Source organism: Triturus cristatus, chromosome 6 (assembly GCF_964204655.1).
Source record: "Triturus cristatus chromosome 6, aTriCri1.1, whole genome shotgun sequence".
NCBI classification, from domain to species: domain Eukaryota; kingdom Metazoa; phylum Chordata; class Amphibia; order Caudata; family Salamandridae; genus Triturus; species Triturus cristatus.
Window position 1 is genome coordinate 1,941,760,846 of NC_140589.1, and position 26,315 is coordinate 1,941,787,160.

At 45.6% G+C, this 26,315-nt stretch overlaps 1 protein-coding gene across 1 annotated transcript in view; it reads right to left on the bottom strand.

Annotated features, from left to right (window-relative positions):
- LOC146822548 (NACHT, LRR and PYD domains-containing protein 3-like) overlaps window positions 1–26,315 on the bottom strand; it is a 221,077-nt gene that overhangs the window by 134,819 nt on the left and 59,943 nt on the right. The window contains exon 2 of the mRNA XM_085613663.1: window positions 14,034–14,335. Within this exon, the coding sequence (XP_085469789.1) occupies window positions 14,034–14,316 (283 nt within the window). The 5' untranslated portion in view covers window positions 14,317–14,335. The remainder of the gene's footprint in view (window positions 1–14,033; window positions 14,336–26,315) is intronic.

Sequence of the window (26,315 nt, forward strand, 5' to 3'; positions counted from 1 at the left end):
GGGAAAGTGTTGGATAACGTAAGGGTAAAAATTACTATTCCAACTCCAGGGAGTGCAACAGTAGAGAAAGTGTTGGATTGCGTAGGGATAAAAATTACTATTCCCACTCCAAACAGTGCAACAGTAGGGAAAGTGTTGGATAGCGTAGGGGTAAAAATTACTATTCCAACTCCAGAGAGTGCAACAGTAGGGAAAGTGTTGGATAGCGTAGGGGTAAAAATTACTATTCCAACTCCAGAGAGTGCAACAGTAGGGAAAGTGTTGGATAGCGTAGGGGTAAAAATTGGTATTCCAACTCCAGAGAGTGCAACAGTAGGGAAAGTGTTGGATAGCGTAGGGGTAAAAATTACTATTCCAACTCCAGAGAGTGCAACAGTAAGGAAAGTGTTGGATAGCGTAGGGGTAAAAATAACTATTCCAACTCCAAAGAGTGCAATAGTAGGGAAAGTGCCGGATGGCGTAGGGGTAAAAATTAGTATTCCCACTCCACACAGTGCAACCGTAGGGAAAATGTTGGATGGCGTAGGGGTAAAAATTACAATTCCCACTCCATACAGTGCAACAGTAGGGAAAGTGTTGGATAGCGTAGGGGTAAAAATTACTATTCCAACTCCAGAGAGTGCAACAGTAGGGAAAGTGTTGGATAGCGTAGGGGTAAAAATTACTACTCCAACTCCAGAGAGTGCAACAGTAGGGAAAGTGTTGGATTGCGTAGGGGTAAAAATTACTATTCTAACTCCAGAGAGTGCAAAAGTAGGGAAAGTGTTGGATAGCTTAGAAGTTAAAAATAACATACTTATAAATACAATAATTCTTTAAAATAATTAATAATGTAATTATTAAATAACTCAAAATTACTTACAAATACCAATAGATATTTATTAAAAACATGACTACCAATAAATAATTAATTAGCAATAAATTAATAAATACCAATACATAATAATTAATGAATATTAATTACCAATTAAAAAATATTAAACAATTAAATTTTTTATACCAAAAAATAATTATCAAACTTTAATTACCAATTAAAAAATATTAAACAATTGCATATTTTTTATACTCAAAATAATGATTATTATACTTTAATTACCAATTAATAATTACTTATTAATATATTAATTAGAAATATCAATAAATAATATTAAAACATATCTAATTACCAATGGATTATTAATCAACAATAACCCAATTTTCATAACCAAAATATTATAATTTACAATATTTACCAATTAATAATTAATCTCCAATTAATTAATTATCAATAGCCAGCAACAAATTTAATAATTACTTATTTAGATTTCAATTACTTCCAACACTATTCCCCTATAAACGCACGAAACACTCAAATAATAAAATAATACAGTTAACATAATTATCAATTAATCAATTAATAAAAACTAATTACCAATTAATAAAAATTACCAATTAATACTTAATTAACAAAAATATAATTATCAATACCAATAAATAAATAAAAATATTACTTAATTACAATTAAATTACTTCCCACCCTATTCCCCTATAAACCCACAACCCGCTACAGTACTAAAACACAAAATTAACTTAAAAAAAACATTATTAAAATATAAAAATTGTATACATATATTTTAAAACCAGTTGAACACTTAACAAAAAATAATTAACACATACATATTAAATACATATTAAAATACATAGCAATATTATACATATCGATATTAGTGACATAGATATTACTAACATCGATATATTTCATATCGATATTACTAACTTCGATATTACTAACATCGATATTAAAAAAATCGATATTACTTACCTTAGGGTCGATATTCTGTCCATCAATATTCTTGACATCGATATTCTGTCCCTTCGATATTCTAGACTCGATATTATTGTAGGTCGAAATTAAATTTTCGATATTTAGACTGCTCACCCTACCTGAGTTGTGTCCTTTTGTGGTGTCGTTACTGCCTTGATGTACGTGGTCATAAATGCTTCACACACTGCCACTGAGATAGGCCTAACTGCTTGTGCTACGTTACCACAGGGTTGAGCAGGGGTTGTCAAAGGGGATAGCCCACTTGCCCTGACTTGGGAAGAAGGATCCCTATTTGGACACTGGCGCCCGCCATTGCCAACTAGAGACCCCCATTTATAACAATGACCATACCAAGTGATGACTCACAGTCCAAATCTAACCCAAGTCCACTCTCGGCTTTTCACTTAAACCACAAACTAATATGGACGACTCAGTTGGGAGTAAAAAAGCACCCAGCCCTCAAGTTACACAATGGACTAGGTCACCCCCAGGCAAAATAAAATTGCTGACCCCAACAACTTCCTCAAACTTAGTTGATCAGCATAATCACATGGAACCCATATTCTGCACTCCTTTAGATTTATCCTTTTTCAAGACTGACTTTAATAAGACCCCGGACCTCCCAGAAGGACGCCACCCGGCCGAACCGAACATACTTTGGTCACAACTTCTGCAAACTTTTCAATCCACGGTATCAGCGTTAAATTGACTCGAATAAACTGGATCTACAGGTTGATCTATTAAACACACTTGCCATGTACACTGCTGGGATAGATACAAATTAGAATCCCTCAACATGCTGATCACACAAGCACAATCCAAAGTTCAATTAGCACAAGCTGTATGTTGATGTTCACCAATAATTGACAGTCTGTCCTCGCTACCTCAATTTCTTACAACAGTATTAGCCGAAGTTAAGAAATTACCGTTATCAAGGCAAGCTTGCATTTCGCATCAGGATCCTCGTCCAACAGACGCAACTGAACCGATCGCTCAGAAGGCGCACAACATGAAGCAAGGATTCATTAGCTGTAATGTGCCCCCCCGTCGCTTCAACGTCAGCTACGCCAACAGCTTCCCAGCTGCCACATTTACTCTCGATAATCGTAGTGTCACCACGAAGAGCAGCTTGAATCATCAAGATAAACCAGCTGACGTGGATCCGAAGGAACCAGGGCCAGACCAGCCGACCGTGCAAAAGCCATTTTCATCAGGAGGCGGGGTCACAGCATGTACCAAACCAGAGAACGGCATAACAAATAATTCACCACAAGTACATATGCTGAGTAAACGGGGAAAAAAAAGACATCGAAAAAACCGTAATAGAAACTCAAGATACAATTAGTAACTATTTCCTGAAACATAAAATTATTACATCAACGGGTTCAACAAGCACATCCAGTATCATCAGCAGTTTGTCTTCGAACCCAACACTCACCCCAACAAGTAGTCTATCTTTAGCGATGTATTCCCAGAATGAGCCAAGACAACCACCAAAGCTCAATGAGCTAGCACCATCAAGGAACGTTCAACCTCAGTCAAATGTGGAGGGCGATCTGGAGCGAGCTCCCACCGTGAATCCTCTAGCAGCAAGCCCAGACATTCAAACACCCCTTGGACATCAGTAAGCATGACCAGACCAGTGCAGAGAATGGTGGTTACAGAGCAGCTCACAGGCAAGTCAAATAAAGGAGACGAAGAAAGATCCTTGACAACATTAATCAAAAAACCCGTCTCAGTGACCCTGTTCAAAACTGTTGCAGGGATTCTGCTCATGCACAGAACTATGCACAGGAAACCAGGACCTTAATGAATTGCGGTGTACCAAAAACTCACCTCAGAACCCAGAACCCCTATCCGATCAGCATCAGTGTCCCATTCGTTATCCGTATTCTATCGGAGCTCACAATGTATAGACAACCCAGAACAAATGACTTAGAGTACTCTCAGGAATGGTGGGAATCAGAAATACCTGTTCGTTATTATTCTCATATCAGTCCACAACAAGAGAAAACAGAGACACGGTAAAGTTTAAAGAGTTTATTTTATAAACTACGTGTCCTAAGATGCAGTACTTTGGCTAACATAAGCAGACAAATGATTAAGATTAAAACCATCAGCATTGTTACAATACCATAGAAAATGAAGGGAGAAATCATATTACAAATGACAGTGGAATATAGCCACCTTCCTTTCGCTAGTAAACTAGTATTATTAGACTAATAGAAGGTCTCTAGGTTTGAATGGGGAACCCCATACCGTAAAGATCAGCTTAGGTGAATCACATCACAGGATCAGCTTTGCTCTGCGCCTGGAAACATTCTTCTCCAGAATGTGTGTCTAATGCATGCAAACTGCAATATTAAAGGCTCTCGACTTTCAGGTATTTGCAGCTGTGTACGTGTTATGGCTAGAGAGTGGGCCGATCAACCTGAACTCAAAAACATGCATTGTCTGGTGACCCAGACTGTTTCTTCACACAATGTTCAGACCAAGGTCGCCGTGCACGTCTAGGGATGTGAACAACAGACAGTTCTCATGTGAAGAAAAAGGCAAGCAAGCAGTTTTCAAACAATAACATGTATCTGCAGTGTCGTGTGCAAAAGCAGCAAAAGTGGCAAGATGGCTTTATAACATCTTCGAGATAACTCCCTGCCAGGAAGTCATATGCAGCCGTACCAATGTCCCAATTCCCTAGGACTCCATGTGCCGCTCCACAGGCCATAATCCTAACACCAGAACAGTTCAACTCATGAGCCACTAATGGACTCATTAGTCGATCATAATCCGGGGCAGGAGACACCGAGTTTGACAAGCACAAATCCAGAGCCCATTCGAATGGACAATCTAGGCAATGAAAAACAGGTTGCATACATGTGAAGTATGAAAACCGGAAGGACAATCCATAGGCAATGCTCAGGGTTGCCAGTGGTAATGTTCCATAGTATTCAAGCATCCGGTTACGAAGATAAATATAGTTTGAATCAGGGCACCGAAATGAAGTGGGAGATCAGTATTCAAAAGCGCATGCACCTCGGTGCGCATTATTGCTACGTGAAGGACAAATGTTTCACGGGATGAAGTCAAAGCGACCTCTTTTCGAGACAATAGAGCCCTTATTCTGCTCATATTGTTGAACTCTGCTTTCAAGGTTGGAATGGAAGGCCAGATGGACACATCCAGCCGCCCATGCGGGGGTGGGAAAAGGACATTTTTACAGCAGACTACTCTCCGTGATACAGTTACACTGTAGGGAATTCCCACTAGCATCCCGCAGCAAGCCTTGTTATTTAAAAGCAAATACCTACCGTTAGCTAGCAACGTGAAAGAGGGTGTAATAGCTGGCACAGGAATCCCTTTCAGGACGCAAGCTAAATTAGGAGCCAGCACATTGCACGTGCCATGCAATTGGATGTGTCTACAAACTACCGAGTGATCAGGTGTGGAAGTGCATTCCTCAACTTTCAAATATACATCCAGCCTCCCATGCGGGGGTGGGAAAAGGTCATTCTTACAGCAAACTACTCTCTGTGATACAGTCACTATGTAGGGAATTCCCACTAGCATCCCGCAGCAAGCTTCATTATTTAAGAGCAAATAACTACCGTTAGCCAGCAGCGTGAATGATGGTGTAATAGCTGGCACTGGAATCCCTTTCAGGACGCATGCTAAATTAGGAGCTAGCACATTGCACGCGCCATGCAATTGAATGTGCCTACAGACTACAGAGTGATCAGGTGTGGAAGTGCATTCCTCACCTTTCAAATAGACTTCTTTACCGTCTCTCATGCACCTGTATGTAAATGGGAGTGACCAAACTTCATGTAAGAAGGCCATACCTAGTTGTTCATATCTACCAAGGGCATAATGTTTCATGCAAGAACTGAACTTAAACAAGGGGAATGGTAATTTGATTAACCCGTGGATAAGCCACACAGTGGAGTTCAATTCGGCCACAGAGAAAGGCAAAGGTTCTAACTTTTCAATGTGCCAGCAATGAGTAAGTTGCATCTTTCATGGACATAAATTGTTGTTTCGCAGTTAGATTAAAGGGAAGGAACAAAGACGAAGTATTCATGTAGTCCCAAGGGACTTTCCCAGCCTTTAACGTCCATGCAAACTGCATTATAGAACGCAATTGATTCTGACCATGATACAAAACAGACAAGAGAGTTACACTTGCTCAGCATATACATATCTCCATACTCCAGAGAGAAAAAGGCTAAATTGGATCGTCTGACCCAGATTGTGTGTAATTTAATAAGCGAACATGGAAGCAAACCCTGTCTAATTTCAGGTGATTTCAACACAAACCTCTTTCAAAACATTACAGAAGAGCATAATGATCTACATCGAGTGGTCCCTTTACATCTAGCGGTCCAATCGAAACCAGCCGGTAACAGGCCGAGCAAATTGGGAGGATATACAGTTCTACAACTTAACAGCGTGGGTGACACTACACTGAATGGCTGCTTTACCATGGATACTCTACCATCCTGGACAAGAACAAACGGTCACACCCTTTCAATTTTGGACTTCACGCTAAGCAAAAATGAAATGCTTCCTCTGATAGAGAATTATTTAATCGCATCACTGGGAGAGAGTGATCACCGTCCGCAAATAATCAGTTTATCCCTCAATGTGAGGGGTGATGTGGTACTCAGAAGGGGCTCAGGGGCTGGGAAGGATGTCATGGTGCAGGTGACAGCAGGATGAGGTGGTAAGCGAATGAGGAAAAGAGCACCCTTCACCCGAGAGGGGTGATGTGGTACTCAGAAGGGGCTCCGGGGCTGGGAAGGATGTCGTGGTGCAGGTGACAGCAGGATGAGGTGGCAGCGACCCTCGGCTTACTCAACAGGCCCAGGCAAAGGTGTCTGTGTCAAGCTTGGCGCTCCAGTGGTTCAGGCTTTCCGGTGCGACTGACACGTTAGGAGGGCGTCAGTAGACGATGGAATATGCACCTACACTGTCAAGTCAATATTATTGGATGGCTGCATATTGATTTTTATTGAGCACATGTGCTCCAGCACCGTCACATGAAGGGAATGTTGCTTGGCAAGTTTGGTCCAACTAATGACAATTAAAAGCAGTGAGCGCACATCATGAATGCACGCATTTCAAATTCTCTCATATGGGATAAAGAACAGATGGCAAACTCTGTGAAATAAAGTATTTGCGTCGGTATCACACTACATTTTATTTTTGGGCACTTTTAAACAGCTGCAACCCTTGGGCAGATTTGCAGAAATTAACAGCTTGCCAAGCCGAACCCGGACTCTGTTCAACAGCGACAAACAAACACACATCGTGCAGCTGTATGCCACCTAAAACACACCTTTCTGGATGTGCAGTGTGCACCTGGACGCTGCTGCACTTCTGATTAACCTTTGCAGCCCCTCCAAAGGGCATGTTTCACTTCCGGCTGCTCAGGGCTCTGCTATGACATTCCACAGGCCCATGGCAGGGGAGCTTTCTTTCAGCTGACCTTCGCCACACCTTGTAAACTCACCAGACTTTCTCCCTGCATTTCAGTACCAAGAAAAACACCTTTCATTCTTTCACAGCACTCGTATTTTAAGAGGCTGTGGGCAGCAAAAAGTCTTTTCATTTTGCAGGAAGCAGAGACGTGTGCGCTGTGCAATACAGTATGCGCGCTAGGGAAGGATAGTATGCAGTGAGGCCTGGGTGTTCATGGGCGGGCATGCTCTGATGGGCGGCGGAAGGAGTTGGGGTGCCTCTGGCTGGGTGTGCATGGGCGGGCATGCTCCGATGGGCAGCAGAAGGAGTTGGGGTGCCTCTGCCTGGGTGTGCATTGGGTGGCAGGCGATGTTGTCTTGTGCACGTGTGTGTACTGTGCCAGTCAAGTATCTGGACTCTGTTTCAGCTGACGGCTCTGACTCAGATGTGTGACCTGGTGAACTGCGATACATACCGGCACGTGGTTGGAGGCACACCGGTGGCAGCAAGTGAGCAGTGTGGCCTGGGTGCGCAGGGGCAGCACTATCTCTCTCTCTCTCCCTCTCTTCTTCTCTCTCTCTCTCTTCCTCTCTTCTTCTCTCTCTCCCTCTCCACCCTCTCTTCTTCTCTTGTTCCCTCTCTTCTTCTTCTCTCTCTCTCACCCTCTCTTCATCTCTCTCTCCCCCTCTCTTCTTCTCTCTCTCTCCCCCTCGCTTTTTCTCTCTCTCTCCCTCTCTTCTTCTCTCTCTCTCTACACCTCTCTTCTTCTCTCTCTCTCACCCTCTCTTCTTCTCTCCCCCTCTCTCCCTCTCTCTCCCCTTCGCTCTCTCTCTGTCCTTTGATGTGTGCAGGACACACCTTCTCATCATCTTTTTTGTCTTGCAGGCTGGGACCTACGGATTGTCCTGAGGGGAATGGCCATGTGTCTTCATTTCATTTCAGTGTTCATTTTAACAAAGTTTCATTTGTTGCTCTGAAAGTGAATGTGTGCTGCTCGTTTCTGTGTCGGCACATCCATGTCACCAGTTGTGATTGTGCGACGTCAGGTGGATTATTTTGTACATGTTTAGGTGTAGCTGATGTGCATGTCTTTTGTCAGGGGTGCCAGGGAGGGTTGGTTCTGGGGGTGGTGTCGGTGGGTGTTTTGGCCCTCTTGGTTGTCCGGGATGCATGATGGGTGGCTCCATGGCATCTGTTGCTCTTCTGAAGTGGCCCTAGGCTGTGCTCCCTTTTGTTGTGCAGGCTGCCGTTCAACTTTACACCAGGTTAGAGCAGGTGTAGATTTCCTGGTTCTAACGCGCCTTATCGCCTGTTTAGTGTTTTTATCACAGTTCTGTCTGGTCGTTGAGAATGTTGAGTTTTTTGCGCCTGCTATCGCAGGTAAACTGGTGCTGTGGGCTGTTAACACCAGCTTGTGAATAGGGCGATACATTGATCGGAACTTTGGCTGCAATAAAGTGCCGTTGACTCAGCGATAGTTCCTTGTGAATATGGCCCTCAGATTACAAATTACCTATCGCATGGCCAAGAGATAATGCTGGGGAGCAACTTCAATATTGTGAGCAAAATAATAACAAGAACTTTCAAGAGAGTATGCCACCTGCCGAAATCCTCATCCCCAGCCCAGATAAGACTAGAATTCGGCCTATTAGATCATCAAAGGGTTGGGGCTGGTGCCTTCATCAAGTTGTCAAGTTGTGTAACAGACTGCGTAATTTGCGGGAAGGAGGTCTGGAGGCTAGGCTGTGGCAAGAAATATCGGTCAGCCAAGTTGGAGAAAAACATCGACGCTACCTAGAGCACTCCCTGCACTTGTGTGGGAGGGCAGGCCGGATATACAGACGTGGAGGCTTTATGTATTGTCTAACAGCAGGTATTTTATTTTCAGATGGTACAGTTTGGGGTTGTAGGGCAACCGGTAATTGATCTTCCTCCAGTTCAGAGCCCTCAGGATGGGATGATGGTGTGATCGCCTCTGTTTCTTCAAGGTTAGGGCCGGTGGCCAGGGACTGGGGCTCGGCTTCCTCCGTGGTGGTATCTTGAACCGGAGGCTCGTAAAGGAGGAAAAACAATGGTGGCCGTCAGCGAATTCTGTACAGAGTTAGCGCTTTTGTTACTACCGTCACCAACACCTGGTGCATTTTTAGGATCTTTTCACTGTTTTCTCAAGGGGAATTACGAAGTGATAGGGAGGCAACAAAATTAAGGAGGGGTTAAGTGAGGGGGGGGTCGAACGCAGTGCCAAACAAACAAATTATAGTGTGTCAATCGGTCTTTTTAGGGTTTCCTCGTTTAGGTGCTCAGAATGAGACCGCTCCCGCCCTCCCCCTTCCTTCACCCGATAGCCTCACTCTTCCCGCCGCCTTCGTCTAAAACCTCCCCGATTTCCCCTGAATTAGCATCACTCACCGGCACCGCCGCAACTCTCCGGAGTTGCGGCCACTCCTCAGCCTCCTCCGGTGGACGCCACCACTCTTCGGTCCAGTGGTCGTCTTCCTCGTCTTCGCTCTGGTCGCTGTCTTTGCATTCCCTTCCCTCCTTGTCACCTCGCACTTCCTGACTTAACTCCACACTCCGGGTTCCGCTTCCGCTGGACAACGACGACTCTTCCTGGGTGGTCCTTGCTTTCAAGGAGGCCGTACTACTGCTTCCAGAGTCAGCTCCTCCCCTCTCTACTTCCGTATTGTGCTGTGAAGAGACATTAGAGGTGGGTGTGTCTTGTCCTCGTATCACGATTTGTAGGCGTATGTCCCTAATATACTCCTCCCCCGTCCTGAAGGATTCTGGTCTTGGTAGTTCAACCGCGATGTTAGAAGTAATCTCCAGGCCTGACCTCTCACAAGCACTCCCTGCAATTGCTTGACGTAAAAAAATACTGGGGAACTAACCCACCCCAGCAGGCACTAAAAATATCCATCCAAATAAGAGTCCGACTGTGGACTTTTAATTCAGATAGGGCACAATTGGCAAAAAGAAAACATGCCTGGACAGTTCTTTCGGGATTTAAGCCCAGAGCAGAGGCTCGCTATTTATCAAGCCCTTATGCAGTTCTATGGAAAAAAAGGTTCTTGGCCCTGAGGAAGGGTGAATGGCCTTTTTTTACAACATCCACCAGATTAACGCCGTCCAAGTGTCAACACCGAGTGCAGGGGTGTGGGCGCCACTTGGAATCGATCGAGCATGTGGTATGTGTCTGTCCCGCCTTCTTTAACCACAGAAGATTTCTGCTGCGGGGGCGAATAGAATAAACTTGGAGTCAGATCGTGCCCATCATAGCAGCTATGAATCCAGAAAACACGATGCTTAACATCCAGTTTGCCAAATTCGTTACAAGAGCAGCCAAATATTTCAGTGTAGCAGGATCGCAAGTAACTCCGCTTCAGTCTGTACATTCTTGACGATACCTGAGACTACATTGAATTTTCGAACCTCTAGAGACAATTACCAAGTTTGCCTCCCTTTTTCCCTTTCTTTTCTCTTTTTTCATCTGTCTAACCCGGGCCTGTCCCCCCTTTTTAGCAATGAAGTCGGTTGGCCCACATTCTTCATTAGATACATTATGACGCTGGAAAATTATGCACGTTTAACATCCGGGACACTATGCCTCAATTAAATTTAGAAACATTATTGCTTTTTAACCTTTGTATTAACGGTTTGCCTTTTTTAAGTCCTTTTCATACAAATGAAGTATTTTCTAATTGTAATGGTTTTAAATAATCAAACAAAAAAGTCAAATTCAAAATTCAAATACTTCTCAAATAAAGAAAAGGAACCACCAGGCTTAAGTAAGAAGTCAACCTTCTGCCGACCCCCAAATGCTGTCTAGAATTAAGGCATTGCATTTGAGCAAGTAGTCATTTGAGCTTGGAATCAATTGGAAAGAAAGAAAGACTTTTGCAAAAACAACATAACAAAAAACAAAGCAAAGTCTATTCAGGACTTTAAAAACGATTGCACAATAGGCATAAAACAAGTCGACAAGGGCGAAGCGGTCCTCTTATGGGCAAAAGACCAGTCCTTAAAGGAAGGTAAGAGTCGAGTTTACAACCAAGACTTCTATCGCGTAATACCAACCAACCCAACGAAGGAAATTCGAAATGAAACCTCAATAATCCTATAAGAGGAATTTGATAATTACTTTTAATTTTTGAAGATTTTGAATCTGAGGATTGCTGTGTTTTATTTCATACCTAAAAGTCACGAAGATGATAAAAAACCTCCAGGACGTCCGATTGTCTCTGGAAGTGATTCAGTCCTGGAACCAATTTCTCAATATGTAGACACATTTTTTAAAACTTTTCTCAATCATGTACCATCCTGTTTGAGAGATACAATGGATTTTATCAATGAAGTGGGAGGACAACAATTCAATTCTAATATACAGTGGATGGCAACATTTGACATTGTCTCATTGTATACACAAATTCTCCAAGACGAGAGATTAGACTCCATGGAATTCTATTTAGAATCAAGGCCACAACCCCACAGGCCCCCAACGCAATTTATTCTAAAGCTGGCAGCTTTAGCCCTCAAGAAGATTTACTTCAAATTTGAAGCCGAATACTTCATTCAGACCAAGGGAACTGCTATGGGCCGAGCATTTGCGCCGGAAATGACAGTACTTTTTATGTCACTATTTGAAGATAAATTCATTTACAAAAACAATCCTTATTCCATCTATAAAACAAAATGGCTTAGCTATATAGATGACATTTGGTGCCTTTGGAGTGAAGACAAAGAAGCCCTGTCTGCTTTCTATACATGACTCAGTAATAAAAGCCCAGATATCAAATTCAGCATGGCAAACAATAAAAAAATGACATTTCTACATGTGGAAATCAAGGTAACAGATGCAAAGTTAGTCACAACCCTGCATCGAAAGCCAACTTACATTACAAAAGATTCCACCCCCTGAATTTAGGAGATAATCTGCCTCATGGACAATGTTTGAGGATGAAAAGAAACTACACTAAAAAGAAGAATATTTCATCGTAGCAGCGATACCAAGAGACCCATTTAAAGAGAAGGGTTATCCACACAAGCTCTTGACACATTAATTAAAAGGAGTGTGGTACATACCAAGAGAAAGTCTTCTAGTCAAGAAAGAAAAGAAACCCCTTGAAAATTTAGTATGTGTTTCCACAAACTGCTCACAGAAGAATATTTTTATTTAAATCTTTCGAAACAATTGGCATTTAATCAAAAAGCTCAGATTGTTGGTTCGAGTGTCCACTATTTGCAATGAAGACGAATGCAAGTCTAGGGAAACACCTAGTAAGAGCCTGGAGCATGCAGAAAATGAGAAAATTGACAAGAACTCAATGAAATATGAAACCTCTTGAAACCACCACAAATGGGGCAACTGCGTAGTTTGCAGTAAAACAATTGAAGGCACGGTGTTCCAAAAAGATCACTTACAATGTAAACATACTAATTTCTCAAATTGTAGAACTAAAAATATGGTGAATGCAATCATTTTCCCTCATGAAAAAATATATATTGGTAAAACCAATCAAGGAATAAGATAGAGAAAAGTACAACACATGTCCAAGATTAAAACAAAACCAGTTGCAACCCCCCATGTCAATTACTTCATCACCAAGAGGCACATGGAAAAAGATGTCCAGTGGACAGTACCAGGTGCTATACAATGAAATCTGAGAGGAGGTGATTTTGCGATTTAACACACGGATTAATGGCCTCAAAGAAATGTTCAAATCACACAGACTGTAATTCAAGAAAAGATGAGACAGAATGCAAAGCTAATGCAAACAATTCTGAAAAAGACTGAGCCAGGCAATAACAAAGAAAAGATTCCCCAATAATATGATGTTGCCTTAATATATCTAAGGTGCATACACACAACAGGCACTACAACACCCAGCATGCAATGAGGCCCTGATAGGCATTCAACTGTTTAGGTCTACAAAGCATCATCGGAATCACCAACCACCAGACGTGCTGGAAGTCGTGGGAAGAGCAGTTGGAGAGACAAAAGCCCTGATGGAAACCTCTAAGAGTACGCCTGTAAACATAAGGAGATACAAAGAAGGCAGGCAAGTATTTGAATACACCTATGCCACAGCCCTAACACCTGTCAATAGCGGTTTGAAAGAGTTTTATCTTGTCAGGTTGACATCGCCGCAGTTTAAAACTGCGCACACAGGCTGCAATGGCAGGCCTCAGACATGGCTAGAGGGCTACTTATCTGGATGGCACAATCAGAGCTGCAGGCCCGCTAGTGGTATTTAATTTAAAGGCCCGGGGGACCCACAGTACCACCGTACTATGAACTTACATGTAAATTAAATATGCTAACTGGGTATATGCCAATTCCACCATGTTTTAGTGAATGAGCACTGGCTAGCAGTGGTAAAGTGCGCAGAGCCCTAGGGCCAGTGATATGAAACCAGCAAACCAGGAGGCTGAAGGCAAAGAGTTAGGGTGAACCGCGCCAAGGATGCCAGGTCCAACAGAGATCATTGATGTCCCGGCACAGTGGAGTCAGCGATGGGGCAGAGGGGCAGCCGCACCGCATGAGCCCTCAACAAACAACAACATGCAGGCTCCAAGGAAGAGTCTCTGAGGCGCTTACAGCTGACTTCAGACCAAATACATTTTCAAGGAATTTCACTCTGGAGTTGTCTAATAATGTTGGCTTTGAAAAATCCTTTGTACTATTCTCAAAATAAGAAAACTTCTGGAAATGCTTTTACTTTGGCCATCAAGGTGGACCTTGGGGTGTGATCGTGAATGATCCCACCCCTCTTACCTCGCTGTCGCTCCCCTCTGAGTCTGGCTGCCGGTTCCATCAGGCCGACCTTGGAGAAGACTTTGATGGTCACATCAATGGCTGAGTCCGGGCCGTAGAACTTTACAAGGAGGTTCTTGGTGTCAATCCGGTCTGCGTCCTCCAGGCTTCCTCGGGGGATGTTTCGCTCCCCTTTGAAGTTGATTTCTGCTAATTTATCCTTAAACCTTTTGAAGTCTTCTTTGGTGAGATCCTCCAGGGCGTGGAGCAGGACGTACCCAGATGTGCTCCCTCTGTTCCCCATGGCTCATGTGAGGCTCCGTCTGAAAAACAAAGAGGGGTCATAAAAAGAGGGGCTGGCCACAAACTCAAGAGTCACAGAAGTGAGATACATGATCACAAACACCTCGCACGTGCGCAATGTGCATCAATTAAAGGCTGAAATACAGGTAATACAGCGCTACTGTTGGCCGAGGAGGGCGTCCTGGCGCTGTAGTAGTTGGACTGATCTTAGAAATAACGATCTCCGCTCTAATGTACACTGTAGCATAGAGCTGGGAGGACACTGACTGCCGAAGGACTGGAGCAGGTATAGATTTTTAGGAAATCCAGATGAGAGAAATAACTATAATTACAAGGAAATCATTTACTTAGTAATTCTAAAATATGCCTTGGTTCATGCCCGTTGACCTGCGTTGAACACCCCGAGATTCCATTACAGAAACTTAAAAACTTAGCATCAATCCTCGAGACATTACATTTACAGACTGAAACTTCCACGTAAAGGGAGGTTGAGATACATTCTTATTTTAAGAGCGCAACACTTAGCCCCAGGGGATATCACGGCGCTAGGTACATGCCCAACCCGTCCACTGAGAGAGTTTCATTAAAACAAGACAGGAGCGTCCTGATATCCATTAACCACGGAAAAGCCACATTTTCAATTCTTTCCTAAACCTAGAATAATCATCAATTAAACGAATGGCCAAGGGTAAGAGTTCCATTGAACCAGCCAATAAGAGAAGAGGCATCATGCGTGACTCATCTTAACAAGGTGTCTGGAAGCCCCGTCCTAAATCAGGTCAGCAGTCGGACACCGCGACAGAAGGCAGACATCTGTAACAAGGTGTCTCCAAGTCCCGCCCTAAATCAGGTCAGCAGTCTGACACCGCGACAGAAGACAGACATCTATAACAAATGGTCTCGAAGCCCCGTCCTAAATCAGGTCAGCAGTCTGACACCGCGACAGAAGACAAACCTCTATAATAAGGTGTCTCGAAGCCCCGTCCTAAATCAGGTCAGCAGTCTGACACAGAGACAGAAGACCGACATCTATAACAAGGTGTCTCGAAACCCCGTCCTAAATCAGGTCAGCAGTCTGACACAGCGACAGAAGACAGACATCTATAACAAGGTGTCTCGAAACCCCGTCCTAAATCAGGTCAGCAGTCTGACACCGCGACAGAAGACAGACATCCATAACAAATGGTCTCGAAGCCCCGTCCTAAATCAGGTCAGCAGTCTGACACCGCGACAGAGACAGACATCTGTAAAAAGGTGTCTCGAAGCCTCGTCCTAAATCAGGTCAGCAGTCTGACACCGCGACAGAGACAGACATCTGTAACAAGGTGTCTCGAAGCCTCGTCCTAAATCAGGTCAGCAGTCGGACACCGCGACAGAGACAGACATCTGTAACAAGGTATCTCAAAGCCCCGCCCGCAATCAGGTCAGCAGTCTGACACCGCGACAGAGACAGACATCTGTAACAAGGTGTCTCCAAGCCCCGTCCTAAATCAGGTCAGCAGTCTGACACCACGACAGAAGACAGACATCTGTAACAAATGGTCTCGAAGCCCCGTCCTAAATCAGGTCAGCAGTCTGACAGTGCGACAGAAGACAAACCTCTATAATAAGGTGTCTCGAAACCCCGTCCTAAATCCGGTCAGCAGTCTGACACAGAGACAGAAGACCGACATCTATAACAAGGTGTATCGAAACCCCGTCCTAAATCAGGTCAGCAGTCTGACACAGCGACAGAAGACAGACATCTATAACAAGGTGTCTCGAAGCTCCTTCCTAAATCAGGTCAACAGTCTGACACCGTGACAGAAGACAGACATCTATAACAAGGTGTTTCGAAGCCCCGCCCGCAATCAGGTCAGCAGTCTGACACAGCGACAGAAGACAGACATCTATAACAAGGTGTCTGCAAGCCCCGTCCTAAATCAGGTCAGCAGTCTGACACAGCGACAGAAGACAGACATCTATAACAAGGTGTCTCGAAGCTCCTTCCTAAATCAGGTCAGCAGTCTGACACCGCAACAGAAGACAGACATCTGTAACAAGGTGTCTCGACGTCCCGTCCTAAATCTGGTCATCAGTCTGACACCGCGACAGAAGACAGACATCTGTAACAAGGTGTCTCGAAGCAGACAGAAGACAGACCGACATCTGTAAAAAGGTGTCTCCAAGCCCCGTCCTAAATCAGGTCAGCAGTCTGACACCGCGACAGAAGACAGACATCTGTAACAAGGTGTCTCCATGCCCCGTCCTAAATCAGGTCAGCAATCTGACACCGCGACAGAAGACAGACATCTATAACAAGGTCTTTTGAAGCCCCGCCCGCAATCAGGTCAGCAGTCTGACACAGCGACAGAAGACAGATATCTATAACAAGGTGTCTGCAAGCCACGTCCTAAATCAGGTCAGCAGTCTGACACTGTGACAGAAGACAGACATCTATAACAAGGTGTCTCGAAGCTCTGTCCTAAATTAGGTCAGCAGTCTGACACCAAGACAGAAGACAGACATCTATAACAAGGTGTCTCGAAGCCCCGTCCTTAATCAGGTCAGCAGTCTGACACCGCGACAGAAGACAGACTTCTGTAACAAGGTGTCTCCAAGTCCCGTCCTGAATCAGGTCAGCAGTCTGACACTGCGAGAGAAGACAGACATCTGTAACAAGGTGTCTCGAAGCAGACAGAAGACAGACAGACATCTGTAAAAAGGTGTCTCCAAGCCCCGTCCTAAATCAGGTCAGCAGTCTGACACCGCGACAGAAGACAGACATCTGTAACAAGGTGTCCCGAAGCCCCGTCCTAAATCAGGTCAGCAGTCTGACACCGCGACAGAAGACAGACATCTGTAACAAGGTGTCCCGAAGCCCCGTCCTAAATCAGGTCAGCAGTCTGACACCGCGACAGACGACAGACATTTAATTGTAGAATAAGGTTTGACTGTTTCCTGTTTGATGAGAGGGGGAACAAGTGTTCAAGTCTGGAGCAGGGAGAGAGGAGAGAGACAAACAGGCTCCTCCCTGAGATAACTTGATGGCAAAAACAGAGACATTTGAGCCTGGCTTTAAGAGTCAGAAGCCAGCGTGTGCGGCATCTGCTGAGACAAGAGTTACCTGTCAAGGGCAGGCCATCACCAGCAGCTCCTTGCAGTGACCTTCACTGGTTTATTTCATCAGGAGAACAACAGAGTCCACAACATCTCTTGCAGCTCAGGTCACATGGAAGAGGCCGACCCATCAGGACAGCGGCATTCTGGCTTTTAGTCAAGATTCTGTGGCGAGGCCGAAGGCTCAGATCACTCCTTCCTTCTTTAAAGGTCCAGCCACAGACACTGAATACGACAGGTGCAGACTGACCCCTCCTTCCCCAAGAGAGGACACCGGCCTGTGCAGTCAGTGAACATGGTCTCCTGTCCCATCATCCTGTCCTGCAGCTCTGCAGTCATATACCACCCTCTAGGTGGCCACCTGTGCATTGCTGATATAAGCACTGTGCCTGTGTCAGCCAAAACCTTTTACTCTTACTAAAATTATAAACGTAATATACTTAGAAAGTCATTTAGCCGACCTTCTATATCCATTGGTCTGTTTTGTCATTCACATACTTCTACAGTACATGCAGCGTCAGGCATTGGCTCCGCCCACTTCCGTCGTTGGCAGCCCCGGGTATGCCATTAGGGTGGAGGGAGCATCGATCCACAGCTAAGAAATGCTGCAAAGTTGAAAAATAAAATGAATTTATTATCATTTTATTTCTTCAATGCTGCCAAGCCAAGCATCAGGGTGGAGCGGGCCAGGGTGGCTGCTTGGAGAGAATGGTGCACGCTCCAGTTTAAAGTGCACTCGTCACTTTGGAAAGCTGTCTTGCAACGGCCAGCCTGACATGCGCACATCAAACCTCTCCAACCCAGGCTGCCTTAGACAGCTGGGCAGGGAGCAGGCAGGGGCCCCCAGTACTCTTCCGTTGCTGCTTGTGAGAAGGAGACTTGGGTTCAAAGCCCTATGTATTGTCTACAGGGCTCGTCATAAATCAGATCTGGCAGGCCTTAGCCAATATTTCCAATGGTGCACGCCAGTCGATCTTTACGGTCAGCATCCTTAATGGATATCACTATTGTAGGAGAGTAGGATCTGCTTACTATGGTTACCCCCACTTTTTGCTGGTGTTTTACTGTTTTTCGACTTTAGTCTGGCTGGGGCCCTGCTATCCAGGACCCCAGCATAGCTGCTTCCTCTCTAAAATGATTGCATGCACTTTAGGTACACTACAGATTGGTTAGTGGGTTACCCTTGTGAGTCCCTAGTATATGGTACCACTTGGGGTGACAAATGCAAAAAGAACAATTGATGGTCAGAATGTAGAACAATGTCATACATTCACCCCAGTACAGAGATCTGGGCCTAAATACATCGTTTTTTTATCACCATGCCATTCCAGTCTAAACTGGGGTGGCATGGCGAGCAAAAGAATGATGGATTTAACCCAGATCTCTTGACTGGGAGTGAATGTTTTGATTTGTTCTGCATTCCGTCCATTAATTGTGTGTCTTTTTCTTTCTCGCCCTAAGTGTGCCAGGTATGCCCAGATGTGGGTCCCGGGCTCACTGTGCCACTGGAATCAAGCTATCCTGGATGTTGAGGGGTGGAACCCCAAAACCGGTCCTAGGAGGCTTGCTTCCGGTCCAGGGAGGACCTGGCTTGGCAGTTGGGGCTGGACTGTTCCCATGAGGCACAGGGTCAGACTGATTTGCATATGGCCAGGTCTAAACTGGCGTGGCATGGTGAGCAAAAGAATGATGGATTTAACCCAGATCTCTTGAATGGGGGGTGAATGTTTTGAAAACTCACGCCCTGTTAGCGATGTATTTACAATACATCGCTACATGGTGATAGTTTCAGGCAGCCGCTGTGAAACTGCAGATAACACTAGCATGAAGGCGATTCAAATTCTGACGTTTGTGGGAAAAAACAGACGAAAGGCTTGTTAGCGGCAAAAAAACTCACGTTAGTCAGCCCAAAGTGACCTCCAATGAAAAATAGGAAACAGAACCAATGGAATGCAGAATGGAGCAGCCGGGGCCAAGTGCAGCACAGATCAACAAGCCCCCAAACCCCCAACAGCCAGGATGACCAGCCAGAGTCCCAGGGGAAGAGGAACTTCAGGGCTACAATCATGAAAAGAGGCGCATCACTTATCATTGCGCACTCCTTGCAACACCACGGCACCCAAAACCTTGAAAGCGCGGACAGTCCTCGTGGCCTGAAGGCCTCGCTGGGCCTGCACCTGGGACCCGGAGTGGGATGCGGAGGTGCTGTGGAGTCGCTGGGCGTGGCGGTAGACATTGAGGCATCTGCGATCGCCCTTACTTAGTGGTGGCATGGAAACACATTGCTGACCTGGGTGAGAAGACAGCCGGGTGCCACTTGGAGCTGTGAACGGTAGAGGCGCTCATGCACCACCACTACACCAGGGTGCACAGAGGAGATTACCAATGGTGGGCTGCGCCTCTCTGCATCACAGGATGTTGCGCTGGCCATACACTGTGGAGGGTGAGGCCCCTGAGCTCCACCGAACTTGTGTGGTGAGAGCGCTGCACCTTCACGCCTAAGGGGGCCCTGTTGCATCACCTGCATCAGGAGGTTCCCCAGCGGACTTGGTGGTGACTGCTGTACCCAGGCTTGTGAAATCCCACCTGGCTGAGGCTCCTGTTGGCTGAGTAACAGATTTGGAGAGAGTGCAGCGGATTGCGCCTCAGTGTCATTTTCCATGTAAGGAGAAGGTGGGAGCGCATAGCAGTGGAGGCCCGGGGGCCGAGTCGGGCCCATGACTAGCACCTGTCGGTGACGCATCCCCAGTGGCGGCTCATCCGCTATGGTGGAAGAGCGTCGCCCCACTGCTTTCAAGCAGAGGAAACATAACATGATGATAACTTACTGATGTACTCACGCTATGTTTCCTTTGCAGGCGGGAGGGTTGGTGGGGCTGCTCTACTCACAGAGCAGGGCAGGGGCAGAGTGGTACCCACACAAGTGTGCAATGACTGTTTGGTCGGCCCTCTCAGGCCGCCCAAAGCAGTCACGTGCGCTTCCATGTTCGCAATGCAGGCTGCATTACAGCAAGCATGGAGAACATGCCCACCCCTCCAGCCCCTGGCTGAACGCCTTGTCACGGCGCTCAAGAACAATTACAATGCCCCATTCCAGCATTGTGATTGTCTTAGGGGAGGGAGCCTGGCTGCCTGCCTCCTGTTCCTGGAAGCAGAATCAGTGGAGCAGGAGCACAGAAGACACAGGACCCGGCCTCGAGGTAAGAATGTATATTTTCAATCCCCGCTCTCCTCCCCCGTGTTCCTGCCCCCTCCAGTGTCCTTTCCCGCATTTCCTGCCTACAGCTGTCCAGTCTCCCCCCCTGCGGCACTACATAATTGCGGCCGCTTTGCGTCCATGAGCAGTGGGTGTACCACTGATCTGCCAAAGGCAAGCCCGTCTGCGTCCATCTGCCCCTGGACTGCGCCCAGCACCATAGACCCTTCCTCCTGGACAATCCAAAGACACCAGCACCCTCCTCGCCATCAAACCTGGACGCCACACCGCCTGCCATCTAGCAACACTGTTGAATTCTCTTGCACCCTGCGCCTGTCTTAACTGCAAATGCACCTTCTGCCACATTAGCCCACCAGCGCCTCCTGCTGCCCAGCCGACCAACAGAGCAGCCGACCGGCTCAACTGCATCCTCCCCAATGTGCGGTCCCTCCACAAACACAAAACCGAAATCTGGTACCTCCTCGATGCCACCTCTTCAGACATCGCCTTCTTCATGAAAACCTGGACCGACTTTTGCTCCGGACCGCACATCGCCCTCACCATCCACGACAGCTACAAATTCAACCGCACGGACCACCCCGAGCGGCCAGGAGGAGGCATTGCCATTGTCTAAAAAAGGCACACTCCGACTCACCACACACTCTAATGACCCGATGGTGACCATGGAACACCTCCACTTCAAGATCCGGACCAACCCCAACACCACCCTCTGGGGAACCCTCATCTATAGGCCCCCCGGGCCATGAACCCCCATTCACTGATGCCATTGTAGACCTCATCGCACCCCGGGGTCAACCATCCATTGACTACATCCTACTCGGAGACCTCAAGTCCACTTGGACAACCCCAGTGACCAGAACACCACCCCCCTCTTAGGGAAACATGCCAACATTGGACTCAAGCAGCTAGTCACAGTACCAACCCACATAGCCTGACACTCACTCAAGCCCATCTTCTCCACTTCAACTACAGCCACACCACAGGAGTCTCCTGTACCGACCATCATTGTTTACATCACGCCTTCACCACGCCTACCGTACACTATTACCATCATTGTCCCCCCCTGTCGGAGCTGGATCAAGGCCACCAAAGAACTTCCTGTCAACTCCCTCAGCACCACCACTCCGCCAATGCTTACAGACACCAACACTGCGAGTGCAACCTCCACCAATGGATCTCCAACTGTGCCAACACCCTGGCACCCCTCAAGTAAAGACCAGGCAAACAACACTCCAAGAACATCTGGTTCACTTCCGCCCTCCACTACTCCAGCCCCACCTGCAGACGTCTCGAGAAGAGATGGAACCACAACATCAATCAACTCCTCAACACAGTCACCCTTTCACCATGGCCCAAGGGTGCCTGCGTCGGCGCATAGAAGCCATTGTGCGCCAACTTAGGGGAAAAAGACAAGGGGGCTTATTAATGAGCCCCTTCTGACAGTTTCACCCCGCCTGTGCGTCATTTTCTTGAGGTACTTGTAATGTGATTCTTGCACCATGTTGCGCCGTATTTGCAAAGGAACGCATCTAGGCATACGCGTGACCTTGTGGAGCGCTGTGCCACATTATACCTGCATCAGGTATGATGTATGCAAGGTGGGCGCCCCCATGCTACAAAGCCTCATAGGAGTGGCGCAGTGAAATCCATCAGACTTCACTGCAACAATTGTAGGATGCCACTGCGTCAGTACCTTACGCCTGCCTCATGGCAGGCATAAGGGTGACTCAGTGCCACAGGGATAGGCTGGCCCCATGCATTGCTGGAGTTGCGTCATCTTTGTGACACATCTGCAGCAATGTGTGACTTTAGCGCTGACAGATACGTCAGGATTCCAGACATATCTGTCATTAATTGCGACATGGAGCGCCATACAGTGAATGCAGAGAATCCATGGTGTCGCAAGAAGGGCGTAGTGAAAAGTTTTGCAACGCTGTTTTGTCCCAGCGATGCAACATTTTTCATAAATGAGGCCCTGTAGTTTTGTCGCTGGGCAGCGCAGCAACATTCCTTGCTGCGCTGTCCAGCACCAAAACCTTCTGAAATGAGGCCCTAAGTGTTTGCACCATTTTTAAGACCAGCTATTTTCTGGTCTTAAAAAATTACCTCTAACTGGAGTTAGAGGCAGATTTTTTGGTTTTTCACCATACAAGGATTTCCTTGTAAATATCACAAAGTATCACAGTTTTTGCACGGGAACGTGCACCTTGCATCTCATTTTCGTTAAGTCCTGCTATCAGAAGTGGCGATCTTGAAAATACACATTTACGCTGGAAAAGTGCCACTAACTGCAGTTAGCGGCAACTTATATATAAGGCGATAAAAAAAGTTGCCGTAACATCAAAACGTCTACTCCACGGCAGCGTTAAGTTCTTGTGGTAAATATTTAATTACCTGTACTATTTTTGATGCGGTAAAATCTAGTAAGAATAACTCAGTAAAATAAGAGGCAGAATCCGTGGTATTAGAGGTTCTGAAAGGCTTTATTCCTTTACAAAGGAATTACGATTCGAATCGTAGGCATCATATTCCATCACCACGAGGGTTCAGGAAGGGAAGGCAATACATTATTGACAGGTAATCATATATATATGAAATAAGTTGCAGTAAGACAGATGCAGGAGGCGTAACAGCTGATAAGACAGATAAAAATACACATACGTAATGAAAAAAGGCGTACATATAGGCGTAAACTAGAAACGTCATTATACATGATGTCACAAGTGGGTGGATCCATAAGAGAATCCTGCAATGTCAGCAGAAATAATTGGCAGAGATGCGCGCGCAGCCGCATGACGTGTGATTGACGTGCAACTAGAGGGTGAAGGGGACTTGATATTTAGCTCTACATGTGGAGACAGAAGTCTGGGGGGTCAAGTCAACCTAAATCCCAAATCATATCTAATATCTTATGTTTAAAGAACTGTGTTATCCAAAAGGAAAGGTCTCTCGGACGGAATCTATTCTATACTGACTGTTAGTGCGTGAACAAGCGTCTAAGTGTCTACATGAGATGCGAGGGGGCAGAAATCTTCCATGGTAACAGGGGCTATGAATTACTTGCATGAGGACAGTGAAGCCGGGCCCTTTGCTCTGTAGCTGGAAGAATGTTTACCTAAACTACTAGACAGGAATGCATTGGATGAGGAGCGGAGCAGATAATCTTGAAGGTGAAATACAGTTTTTTGGCAGGCAACAGGCCGAGTCAGGCACCGTTAGCCGCGCAGGGAGTAGGACAAAGTTCATGGATACAGATGCGAGCTCAGACTGGAGCTATCAGAGGTAGAAGGGAGGAAAAGGCTTGATGGCAGAATTCAGGGCCTACTCGCCTGAACTGTAAAATGATGAAAGTGAACCACATAAAGTCGGTGGCCTTTCATGCTTAGGAACGAGATATCCGACCCATTCATGGCAGATCTGAAAGAGGACATGTTAACGGTGGACGCACATGTATTTGCGTCTTCATAACTGGAAATGGAGGGAACATACATGTACTTGTAGCATATACATGGAGCCGTTGGGGTCTAAGATAGGGGACATAACTGATCATAAAATTCATATTTCCTCATTCCCTCCTTGTCCCCTACGGACCCTCAGGAGATATCGATCTTCATCAATCCATCAATCTGTTCATATAGCATCATTTGTTCTTCTTTCTTCTTCCGGGATCTTGAGCGAAAACTTGGATGTGGAATACACGATGTGGCACACAGACCACAAATCGCTGGCCCACATTGTAGACATAAGCAGCAACTGAATAAAATGAGGAAGCCAATACCTAGGAAGGATAGGATCCTCCATCCCCAGGCTGAAAACACGCTCCAGAACCAACCGGACCAAGTCCAGGTGCCTGGACTCTGGTGTATCTGGCTTACAATCTTATGAAGGCGAGTTATGGCTTTATATACGGACGGCGAATTTTCTGGTATGAAAACACAGCAACTTGATCCGATGACCCTACAAGCTCCGCCCCTATCGGCCAAGATGACGTCAAGGACAAGACGATTTTGAAGAACAACAATCCGCATCGCAGACTGCTCCTCTGTTAAGTTGCCTAAGGCGGAAGTAGTTTCATTTACTACTGCTTCAAGGGTTCTAGTTAATCTACGTATCAGCTTACTATTAGTGACTGTACCTATATAGGGAAAGAAACCTTTATTGAAATCTGTATATTGTTCCCATGCCGTTTCAGTGTAATCGACAAGTGGGAGATCTCTCTGTTGTCTATTGTGTACTAAATGGATATTTCTGTGATAATCAGGAGGGGCTAGGAAAACAGGTGGCAGAAGGAATGCAATGTAACAGGTACCATCCCAATCTAGAGGTAAACGTATATATGCAGTCTGACCACATATGAAGTAAGAATGACGAGAAGCACTAAATGTAGACTTGCCTTGATCACTGAATTCTATTACAGTGGTACATTTACTATGGCCCATGTGTATTGAACCATTCTTTCTTACACATAATTCACCTTTAACTGGAAATACCGACATAGCGGGCAAGATTGGTGTAGCTTCGGATTCAACATTCAGAATCATGAGGTTAAGTGTAAAATTACCTAATCCATATACTTCATTTTCTAAATCAGTTCCTGTTCTTTTGGGAAGTCCCTCCTTGTTAGGGTAGCAGACTTTAAGTAAAACTAGGTTCAGGTTTCCCCATACCCAGTTGTCTTGATAAACTACTGAATTTGAATCTAGGGAATTCATCAAACTAAACCATGCTCCACAGGAGCCATTGTGTGTGAACGGATACGGAAAGAGAGGCAGAACTCCCTTATAGTTCTGATAAGGAGGGAGTCGGCCACATATCCAACAATTGGTAGCATTGCTGGTCTGATGGGAATGATGTAACATACTAATGAAAGTGTTGTTGCGCAGCGCAAATCTATAAGACAACTCATGCGGAGGTAATTCGCTAAAAGAATGTTCAGCAGTAGCATTGTAAACACGTTTAGAAATAGGGTAATACATATGTAGTAATACACTTGTGATGATGATCAGAAGACTTAGAAAGGACAAAATTAATAATGTTACTGTGCAGTGACTACGAAGTGATTTACAATACGCATGCTTTTTAAGCTGTATCTGTCGATTTCTCTCTCTATTTCGGTGTAGAGGATACATGTCAGAGACAAATTCAACCGATTCACCTTGGAGAGGACTTAAACAATCAAATTGTCTGACTTGTTAGACCTTAGTTTCAGTTTATAGAGTTTGTTTTCCGTTGGTTCAACCAAGGGGAGTTTTGAATCTGTCTGTCAGGGAATGCAGGGCTGAATGTTCACATCGGACGGTAGTCCATAAAATTTCTTGATATGGCTCGAGTGCAACCACCCTTTACGTCCCTCGATCTTCACGGCTGTCCTTGTTGTTAGCAAGACGAGTTTAGGCGACTGCCACCTAGGCTCCAGCTGGGTCTTCCGGTCGAAATTCCTCACAAGAACCAGATCACCTGGAACCACGTCATGGGGTTTCACCTCAGTGTTATCGGGAAAAGCTGCAGCTACCTGTGAACGACAAGATTGTAGTGCAGACATCAAGGAAGCCAGGTAATCTGTCAGCATATTACAGTCAACATCAGTTATTTTGCGAGGTATAGGCGTCCCCCACATATTTGGTGGTCTACCGAAGATCACCTCATACGGGGATAGCCCTGTTCGAGAATGTGCTACCATTCTC